At 44.8% G+C, this 11,031-nt stretch overlaps 3 protein-coding genes across 3 annotated transcripts; 1 reads left to right on the forward strand and 2 right to left on the reverse strand.

The window, feature by feature from the left end:
* Positions 1-2,943: 2,943 nt before the first annotated feature.
* On the reverse strand, positions 2,944-6,237 carry M437DRAFT_84869 (linoleate diol synthase; the record flags this gene model as incomplete). The annotated part of the gene is made up of 3 exons (XM_041028179.1): positions 2,944-4,687; positions 4,734-5,300; positions 5,357-6,237. The coding sequence occupies 3 exons, from the start codon at positions 6,235-6,237 to the stop codon at positions 2,944-2,946; spliced, it is 3,192 nt and encodes a 1,063-aa protein (XP_040879560.1).
* Positions 6,238-7,800: 1,563 nt separating this feature from the next.
* On the forward strand, positions 7,801-9,408 carry M437DRAFT_49080 (uncharacterized protein; the record flags this gene model as incomplete). Its single annotated transcript, XM_041021774.1, has 1 exon — positions 7,801-9,408. One exon carries the CDS (start codon positions 7,801-7,803, stop codon positions 9,406-9,408), a length of 1,608 nt encoding a protein of 535 aa, XP_040879561.1.
* Positions 9,409-9,741: 333 nt separating this feature from the next.
* M437DRAFT_84871 (uncharacterized protein) lies at positions 9,742-10,737 on the reverse strand (the record flags this gene model as incomplete). The annotated part of the gene is made up of 1 exon (XM_041028180.1): positions 9,742-10,737. One exon carries the CDS (start codon positions 10,735-10,737, stop codon positions 9,742-9,744), a length of 996 nt encoding a protein of 331 aa, XP_040879562.1.
* Between the last annotated feature and the right edge of the window lie 294 nt (positions 10,738-11,031).

Consider the following 11,031-nt stretch of genomic DNA (forward strand, 5'->3'; position numbering starts at 1 on the left):
GATTAGTTATAATACATTCTACCTTCTTAGAAAAGGAGTAGTAGTTCTTCGTTTTTAGGATAGTAGCTATATATATCTTTATAAGGTTAGAAAAGGTATTCTTTAGGTATCTAATCTTAGTAGGGTCTAGCTAGCTATCTCCTCTTACGCTAAGTAAAAGTCTATCGAATTTAAGCTAGTATTTATACTAAGGTTAACTAACTAAATATCTAAGGCTAGTAAGCTACTTAAGGGCTTTAGCCTATTTATTACTCTCTATAAATATATTCTTAAGTTATATAAAGAAAGCTTTAGGGTCCTTACCTTTTATAGAATCCTCCTTTTTCTAGAAGTAATATATATAAGCTCTCTTATATAGAAAGAGGGTATTATAAATAATATTCTAGTAGTATTTAGTAGAGAGTATAGGCTTTAGACTAGATTATACTTAGTAGGAGCTTCTTAACTATAGAAGGTAGTTATAGAATGTCTTAGTATAACTATCCTAAGAGGGAGGTTTCTAATCCCTAGGACCTAACATTTCTCTATTAGAGCCTAGGCAAGAATTTATAGTAAGTATTTAAAGTAGGGTTTATAATAGGGCATTTATAAAGCTCTTATTATATTAGCTAGTAGCTATAGGGTTCCTACTAGCTTCTACATTTTTTATAGTAGCGTAAGTATCTCTTAGCTTAGCCTCTAACTAATATTATTAGTTATAGATTTCTTTAAGAATGTATTACATTTCTATAGTAGGCGTCTCTTATTATAGGACGGCCTTTATAACATAGTCCGACGTTTCTATAGCATAGTATACTATATTTATACTAGTATCTATATTAGGGTTTATAAAGGTCGAACCTAATATTATAGGCGAATAATATATATATAGAGATTTAATATACTTTTATAAGAAATAGGTTTAATAAAGGGAAGAAGAAGCTATCTATATAGAGTCTATAAAATATTATGTAGACGCTAAGAATGCTAAGGAGCTATATATAGGCTTAGCCTATACTATACTAAAAGGGCTTACCCTTTATATGCTATATAAAGTAGCTAGTTATCTATACTTAATAAAGGCTTCTATTCCGTCGATCTTATAGTACTACCTTATACTTACTTAGCTAATTAATAAGTAGTATCGAAGCCTTACTCTACTACTCTTTATATAGTCGTAGTAGCTATAAGGCTTCGATAGCTAATCGGATTAGTATAGGTAGTAGCTCTTTAAGCTCCTTATCTAACTTATAGTCCTCTTATAAATTAAATTAAGTAGCTATCTCCTCCTTTATTTAATTAGTTACTATAAGGCTCTAAATAGCTTCCTTAGCTAGATTAAGAAAGCTCTTAATTAATATAGCTAACTAAATTCGCTACTACTACTAAAGCTAATTTATAAGGCTACTAACTTTAGAGATTACTTCTCTAATTTCTATACTATCTTATTATATAGAAGGCCTTAGAATAGGCATTAAGTAGTACTAGTAGTTAGTAATAGTAGCTTTTAAAATAGTCTACTATACTTATATAGACTAATAAATAGCTTTAAAGATATTAGTTATTTTAAAAGGATTTTTACTAGCCTTAAATTAATTAACTATATATAGTAGCTAGTGCTTATAGTAGTAAGCTTTCTAAGCATAGATAATATCTTAATCTAGTAGCTAATACTTTAATATAGTATTTAGTAGAAGCTAGTAGATAATAGTATTTTATAAAGGCATTAATTTAATAGCTTTAAGTTCTATAGTAGCTATATAAGCTAAAAAGTTATCTATTAGTAGAAGGATCTTTTAGCTAGTAACTTGCTAATTAAACTAGTAGAGCTACTTAATTATAATATTAGTCTTTATCTATACTTTACTATTATGCTGCTAGTAGTAGCTAAGCAAGTTAATATTAATATTAGTAGTACTAAAAGCTTAAGGCTTCTTATACTTACTAATAAACTAGAGAGGTAGCTTATAGCTACTATCTATATTATAGCAAAAGTAGATAGTAATTTAGGCCTTTTTAAGCTTTATACTAGTAATAACTTATATAGCTTAGCCTCTATTAGGAGTAATCTTCTAAAAGAGGCCGGATTTATTATAGTTATATATATTAGAAGGGTAGAATTAAGAGGCTATTACCTATATAGTAACTAGCTACTTAGTAATTAAAGCCTTATTAACTAAGCTAGCTTTACTATATTGAACTTGCTTACTAATTCTATACCTCCTCTTAAATTTCTTAAGCTAGCTATTACTAAATTAAGGTACCTCTATATCACGATAGATCGGTAATCGGTACTAGAAGCATATAGCTATAGCTCTAATAAGCTCGTTCGATATTAGTACTTAAGTCTTAATTTAAAGCTACTACTCGTAGAGGCATGTCTCGAGCTCTAGCTAGTGCTACGTGTAAAGCCTCTTCTAAGAGGGGCCCTCGCTATTATATTCGTTATTAAGATCGGTGAAGCGCGCTAAGAGGCTCTTAGAGATGGTTCCTTAAGACGGTCGATGGCCAAATTGCTGCTTAAACCAGCTAGCTAGCTGTAGCTAATTAAGTGCGCAGTACTGCTACGCGTAGCGACGAAGAGCTCTACGCTGCTTAGTGGTAATCGCGCGTCGCCGGCGAGGCTCCGGAGGCTTCATGGCGAACTCGATATAGCGATAATTGGCTCTGGAAGCAGCGATATATCGAGGAGGCGAGGAATAGCGATAATTGTATGAGGAATTTGATGATTGACGAAAAATAATCGCTCAATCGAGGATATCGTTGTACGGATCATTGCTATAACGAGGTGTGACTGTACTGCATGAGAAGGCTTGTTGTAGCTTTAGGAAGTCACTCCGGAAATCAAGCAAACGCGATCGAACAACTCGAAAGGACAAGTCAACTTCAATCAATTTATGATAAGACCTCGAAGTTGAAGGCCGGGCTTGATGAAATATTAATAAAACTTTAAGCTTGCCTTTCCTACTCATCATACTCCAGGGTCAGAGTAGTGGGAATGGGTGACTCCTTCGAGGACGCATCAAGGTATTGTCTCATCTTGACACCAGCAACCTCATGCTCAACAATCGAGAACTGCCCAGCGCGACCTTGCGCACGACGCAAATTCTTCAACTTGAAAACTTCCTTCAATGTAGCAGCCAACGACACACCGACCAATCTCGCACCAAAGCAATAATGCAAGCCATGACCAAGAAGAATGTAGGAGCTGAACGGACGATGAGGGTCCAGTTTTTCTGGGTTGGGGAATGCTATAGGATCCATGGATGCCTTCGACGTCGCGATCAGGACGGTTTGGTTGGCTTTGATATGAATGGGGCCGCGAGTGCCGTCGTTGACAGTCACATCCTGCGATGCCACACGAGGCAGGCCTGGGACCACACCCGCATGGCGCATGCCTTCGAAGACGAAACCTTGAAGCTCGCGTTCCGCTGCTGGATCGTCTCGGTGAGCAAGTTCGGTGATGCGATCTTTGTAGACTTCGTAGCCGGGGCTTAGGAAGAGGTCGATAAGCAATGATGCTTGTTGTGTGATGTTGCCTGCGACTGGAGCACCCATGCCGATACAGTCACCGACCAAATCACCAACGGGAAGCTTTGTCGCATTCAAGGCATGGTAGATGCGATCTGCATCCGGGCCAACCTCATATGCTGTACCTTTAGCAACCCAGTCCACCACTTTTTCTTTGACACCTTGTTGAGTTTCAAGATGAGCTTTCAAGATCTTGCGCAAGATCGGCGCAACCTTGGTAGCTCCTTCACGGAGTGTGGTTTCGACTAGAGGTTGGATGTTGAAACTCTGGTACATGAACAAGACCAAGTAGATACCAAAGAGCTCAGGGACCGATAACAGGCCTCGAGGATGCTCTGCGTCCTTGATGGGGATAGCGAATCTCTCCGCCAGCCAGAGGATAGGCGTGACATTGGTGACGTCTCGTACAATGTCAATTGACCGCCTGGTACCTTGATACTTGAGCGAACTCTGCGAGATGAGTCTTGCAACATTCGTGCGGAAGAACTTCGTGACGTTCGCTTCAAAGTTCTCTTCAAAGAACACTTTATGAAGAATCTTTGATCTGTCGTCGTGCTTCTTCTGTTGATCCCATCCGATCATGAAGTCGTGCCCATCGGTACATTGTCTGATTGCTGCCTGGTACATGACGCGGAAGTTTTCGCGGTCCTCAAAGACCTTCTTGCAGCCTTCTTGCGTGTGAACAGAGACAACAGTCTTATCACTCTTTGGTCTGGTGAGATCATATTGATCAATAACTCCGTTGCCCTTCAAGATCCCTGCTGCAGCTTTGGGTGTGTAGAAAGGCAATAAAGCATAAGAAGATGTGCCAGTGAAGGCATTAGGTAGTCCCGAGAGAAGCAATTGCGGAAGCATGCCTCCATATGCTCCTGGTGGAGAAACGCTGAGCTTGGCGACACCCCAATTTGTCAAGGTCGAACTGTTCATATCGTAAGAAAGGAAACGATCTCCTCGGACTAGGGCAACAGCATCATCGAGAATACCACGTCCAGTAGTTTGGCCTGGACAGACACCACTACCAGCCATAGCAGGCTTGGTGACTTCGGCCATCAGCCCTGGATACAGTTCAAGGTTGTCAATGTGGCCGTAGAGGAGCTCTGCAGCTCTGGCAACCTCTTTGTCAGGGTTCCACTCTTCGAAGTTCGCGTACGCCTTCAAATTAAGGTAGCGACGGAACCTAGAAATGTCAGTATCTCTGCTGTCTTCCCTCTTCTGTGACTTACTCATTCATTGTGCAGACTTGGAACTTGTTGCGAGCTTGAAGCATTCCCATGATATCGACAATCTTCAGACTCGCGGGTGTGCCGTGAGCACCGAAAGCATGCGCTGGCGACTCAATACAGTCCTTGATGATTTCTGCAAGGTCAACATCGTCAAACATGCCATTGGAGTTTCGTTTGAGTTTTCCAAAGGTCCAGTTTCTAGGAAGAGTGTCCTTCAGCTTGTGGCCCTCAGTCATGACAACCTTCTTAAACATGTCCGGCGTAACATCGTCCACAGATTTGAGCCCCGGAAGATTTTCTCTTAGGAGATCTTCCATCCATTTTGCGTCAGCAGCGCTCAGAGCCGCATGCCAGTGGTAGAGAACAGCAAACTCAACAGAGACGACATTGCCAGTGCCGCGTTCTAAGCGTTGACCAGCTTGCTTGATTTCAGCGCCAAGGTCAAGAGACCACTCTGAGTTGGCTCTTGGAGTGTTCAAGATGGCGGCAACATAGTCTTTGAGGACGACGGTAGCGAAGAAGCCGACAATGATGTTGCGAGCAAGCTGGAAAATGTCTTCATCTTGTCTATGTTGTTGTCAGTGGTGATCAATCAACAGATACACTCAATCATCTTGACTCACTCGGTCCTCTGCTCCTCATTCAAGGTCTCCCATGGCTTGTACTTGCCATCTTCGTTGACAGAGAACAATGAGTGGGCGATGCTGTTGTGGTTTCTCGAGAACATAATCAAGACTGCAATCACTCCAGGTGGCATCATCATGATTCTTTCAGAAGCAACTGAGTCTGGGTATATCGTTCCATTCTCATAAGTGCGCACACGCTTTTGTTCGACTTCTGTGTTTCCGTAAAGAGTGCTCAGATCAACATAACTGGAAGTTTCGTTGATCCATGGGTCTGTTCGAGAGGTCTGGAAACACTCGTGAATAACAATTGTGGCGAAAGAGAAGAACAGTCTGTTGAGACCAGAAGGGTGCTCGCGAAATGGTCCTTTTCTCTTGAGCAGTTGCTCAAAGACAAGCTCGGGATCAGGAAGGTTGGGACCTTTCGGCCTCATTGGTGGGACACTTCTGCTGTAGGGGCTTCCGGCTTTGCCCATCTCGGGATTCCATGGATTGTTATTGCCACCGTCGTGTCGTCTGTATCTGGCCGTGGGTCCAGCTAGAGTTACTGGTGGATGAGGTAGGTCGTTGTAAAGCATCTTGATGAAACCTTCTGACACCATTGCAGAAAGTCCGCTATTCGGTGGTGCAGATTGTAGTGCAGCTACGCCATGCTCGAGCAAGAGCTCTTTGTCGTCCATGGGCTCACCGGACGCGATTGTTGTCAAGCCTTGAGCCACGGTACTCATGTTTTTCACGCCCATGTGTGTGATATCATGGAGTATCGATGTCTTTTCGTTGATGGGGCTCAGCTCTGCTTCGGCATTGGTCTTTCGGTCTGGAGCTGTGGAAGGCTTCTTCCTGATCGATCCGATCAATGACTTGAGCTGACCGACCGCCATGATTGTGGTAGATGATGAGTATAGAGAAGATTAGGGATATGTCAAGAACAATCAGAAAAAAAGGCTCGGACAAACTCTACGTGACAGGAAACCAGATGTGTACAGATATACTGTCAAGTAGTTTGTCTTGTCTTTGCATCATTGCAAGCTCTGGCAATCATTTCCTAGGATGGTCAATGGCCCGTGAACGCACTGAACATTCACATGGCGTGCGGAGGGGTAAGGATCGGCGAGTCACTAGCGGTTATCATTGATCCAAATTCCATACCATGCTCGCATGACAATGGTTTTTTTGTAATCAATGTCTGACGATTGGTCGGAGCAATGTCGTGTTACATCTCGTGCGTAGACAGATAGCTGTTGAGGCGGGGCAAGCATACTGATCGACAACAAAAGAGGAGAAACAGCAAGACTACTAGCTCAGCAAGTGATTTGCAGCGTAATGACATGAAGCTAGGTAAACGCCATTGTGGTGTGTCGGCGGTGTAATCTCAACTTCAGCTGGTGTCGAAGGCGTGCAGTAGTCGTGTGATCGTCGAAGCAAGGTCAATTGATGTTCATTCAGTAGACATAACGGTCTTCTTGGAATTGACTATGCATAGCCATCCAAGATGATCGTAGAGGTAGATCATTGGTTTGTAGAAGTTATCGTTCCAAATGAGTCGTGGAAAAAGTCGTGCACGCACCAGCTTTCGTCGCTTGAGGCTGCGGTACGCCAGATGTGCACAAAAAGACGATATCCGCTCTCCAACGCTCGTGCATGAAGACACCTACCTTTCCTAGCGTCAGATGGACGAATATCGATTCTGCACTAACTGTCTCTTTGCTGCTTGGAATGACAACTTTTCGACTTGATTCAAGGCTAATGCTAATCTTTGCTTTGCGCAGACATAGCGACAAAGCTAGTGTATGCCCTACAGCGAGAGCAAATCTCATGAGCTTGTTCGTCAGTCGGCAACGACGCTGGTACGGACTTCCGCTAGAAGCTGTCAGCAACCATTGTTTGTGATGTTGCACTCGGTGGCTGATCTTCACGCGACTGAAGCTTTCCAGCTTCGAACTCTCGATAGCTAATTGGTACCTGCCACGTATCGTCGCTCGACTTGTCACTCTCCTGATAAGAGTCACTACAAGACTCGAGAATGTCTCTGCAGTACGACATGGTGGAGCTCATATGATTTCCAGATGAGGGCAAAGCACCATTGTTTGGCTTTTCGCGAATTGTCGTTGTACAGCAGCAGTGCGGTGTGCGGCGCTAACGCTATACCATGTGGGTCGCGAGATCGTGCTCGCCGGTAGATCGCACATGTTTGGTAAGAGCGGATCGGGACGCTACCGTCATCCTGGAAAAATGCTTGGGATCTACAACATACCAACTGGATTTGTTCGGAGCACTGATTTATTGGTGATTGACAGTATGATGAATAGGGTCAGAGGCACGCGGACGATGACATTGTAAACGATGTCAGTCGACGCCACTCTCTGCCGAATGCTCTTCTGCATGCTCTTCGCAGTCCATGAGTTAATTGAGACCTTTGCAATCATAATTCGTATTCCGCAACAATGGACCGCCGTGGCTCATACCCCATACAGTCAGCACCAGAAGTGTCGCCAATCTCAGCTATACCGTCAGAGAAAGCATCGGCCAAACCAAGCACACCTCAATTGCCTAGATACATTCATGCCACCAAGGATGGAACAACAACAAAAGGTCGTGCTCTGATCATTTGTTTGGATGGCACTGGCGACAAATTCGACGGCGATAACAGTAACATTGTACATCTTGTCAGCTGCCTCAAGAAAGACGATCCACACCAGATCACATACTACCAGTCAGGTATTGGCACATACAATGCCGGAGGACTGAGCAACGGCATCGCTGCTGCTGTTGACATGGCAGTTGGCAGTGGCCTTGGTGTCCACGTGAGAGATGCCTACCGCTTTCTCATGCAGACATACCGCGAAGGCGACAACATCTGCCTCTTCGGTTTCTCTCGAGGTGCATACACTGCTCGCTGCTTGGCTGGCATGCTCCACAAAGTCGGGCTGCTTCCTGCACACAATCGAGCTCAGGTTCCATTTGCCTACAAATTCTACAAAGATGACACTCAGAAGGGATGGGACATGAGTGCCGAGTTCAAGCGAACATTTTGCATGGATGTCAATGTCCATTTTGTCGGAGTGTTCGATAGTGTCGCCAGCGTCGGTTTTATCCCGAGAAAACTGCCGTTGAGCAGCACACCAAGGAACAAACCAAGCTACTTCAGACATGCGATGGCCTTGGACGAGCACAGAGCAAAGTTCAAAGTTTGTCGTTACCAACAGAAAGATCATACAGATCCCGATTCGAAATGGGTCACAAAGGCTGCCACCGAGGGACAGTCGCAGTCGCAACGGCAGAGACTGGCGTCCAGTAGCACTGAAGACACATATACTGGTTACCAGCCCAGGTCGATGAGGAAAAACTCATATGCTTCCAAAGCTGTGCGAGAGGTCGATTGCCTCGAAGTCTGGTTTTCGGGTTGTCATGCCGATGTAGGTGGGGGCGCAGTTTTGAATGAAGAGCGCCACAAGGCATCGCAAATACCTCTTCGCTGGATGATTCGACAATGCTTCGAGTGCAACACGGGCATCATGTTTGACACACATCGACTAGCTGAAGAAGGTCTCGACGTCCACATGCTCTATCCTGTGTATCAAAGACTCGAGAGACCTACAGTCGGTCCCTCTCCAAACACAATGGAGAAGTACCATCAAGGCGAACTTGCACCAATTTCACGCCGCTCCACTCTTCTAGAAGCTCAAGACAGCAACCACGAAGACGGCCTCTACAATCTGAACCTCTACGAAGATATAGAAAAGCGCAAGAGATCCGAACACTGGATGCCAGAACAAATCGAAGACTACTTTGATGCTATCGCACCGATCAATGATCAACTCGTGCAAGCAAAGTTCTGGTGGATCTTGGAGTTGTGGCCGATTAAGGTTCGCTTCCAGTCGAAGGACGAGGACACTTGGATCAAGAAAGTGAGAATGAATTTGGGAAGATACAGAGCTGTGCAGGAGCCAGAACCTAATTTGCATTGGACGGTGCAGCAAAGGATGCTGGATACTGGCTACAAGCCGCAAGTGAGAACGGGTAGAGGAGCAGCTTGGAGGTTTGTTGTCTAGTGCTTTTACTTGATTGTATCCATCTGCTGAGTCCGATGGTGATCTGGTGACTTTCTGCTAATATTTTGTTCTTTATCCTTGAGGTCTGAGAAGCCCTCTTGTCAGACCACAGATTCTGCATGTTGCTCATCCTTCCCTATCTTTCTTGTATGCCTTCTGCCTCACAATTCTGCTGGTCGTTCCCAATCTCTTCTGTGTCTTGAGAAACAAATATTACCTCGCCTTCGTCTTTGCTTCGCCATGTGTCAGTCAAAAACTTGCTCTATCCGCAATATGTTCTTAGATGACCAAATCTTCGGTCTGGGACCGTCAATCGTCTTTCGAGAGGGATATTCAGATAGGTGCTCGAGCATGTTCCCGCATTTCACGATGAGACATCTCGACCCAGCCGTGATCATGGAAAACGTTCAGCATCTCTTCGATACCATTTGTTGTCTTGCTAACCTGCGCTTCCACGATCGGCGTTGACCGGAGAGGCACCGTGATGAGAAGATAATCACCACGTTGCAGCGCCAACGCATGGTGTTTATGCGCAATGCGGCGGAGTCTGACCATACGTGAAATGATTCTCGAGGCATATGCGTAAATGTGGTGTCTCATGTGGCAGAGCGAGTGATATAACTGTGGTTGGAGCGTGGCGAGCTCTGTAGAAATGGGCACCTCGACGAACGTGCGAATGCCGGACTTGAGGCAAGCAAAAGGCTGGACGACCTTGATGATCCCAGCGATGGACAAGTAAGTGTCCCGCAACAGGTCGGTTAGTGAGGTCGCGGTGGTCGTGCCAACTTGATAGCCCAGAACACGTATATTGGGCAGGCGAATGTTGACGAGGTCGACGATCAACTTCATATCTCGGGGAGTCATGGCAGCAGACTTATCATTGATGACCAGAGAAGTCAGCATTGAACAGGTTGTAGGACTGTGTGACCCAAGAAAGCGAGTCAGGGGGCTGAAAGCAACAGTATGTTTCAATGATTTGGCGACAGGCAGGATTTCACCAGATGAGTAGACGAGATCTGCATTGTTGTAGATGGTCTTGGTCGCTTCCACATACAGCATCTTGCTGGCTCTGGCCAATGACCACAGATCAGTGAAGTCGAGGTGATGTAGCGTGAATGGTTGGACATCGACGCAGCAGGGAGCCGTGGAGTGGCCTTCATTGTGTGGTTGCTCGGTCTGAGTACATCGAGCGCGGCTCCAGGTCTTTTTCTTGTTGTCGAGAGGATCAAACGTCAAGGCGATGCGCAATCTATCTCGGATGGGATCGACTAGTAGGAGTTGGTAGATGTGTAACTTGATCTCTGGCGGCAGGTCGGTGAGGCGAGCCATGTTGGATGATGGTCTACTGGAAAGGGTGTGAGGAAGATCGAGAGGATTTGTAGTGTTTAAGGATGTTTGTGACGGCAGATGGCCGAAGAATTATCGGACGGTATTTAGCAGAGTTGGGCTTTGTTCCAAGGTAGAGATAAAGTAAAACGAAGCGAAGTGAAGGTGAAACTGAAGGGTTGGAGTCCTTCTGATATGAGACATTGTTCAGTCTCTACCTTGTTTGGCAGTGACCATGCTCAATAGTCCTTCCTTCCTCACATTACGCACTCTCACTATCCGCGCAGGGCAAAACCA

This window comes from Aureobasidium melanogenum, assembly GCF_000721775.1.
Source record: "Aureobasidium melanogenum CBS 110374 unplaced genomic scaffold scaffold_11, whole genome shotgun sequence".
Classification (NCBI taxonomy): Eukaryota; Fungi; Ascomycota; class Dothideomycetes; order Dothideales; family Saccotheciaceae; genus Aureobasidium; species Aureobasidium melanogenum.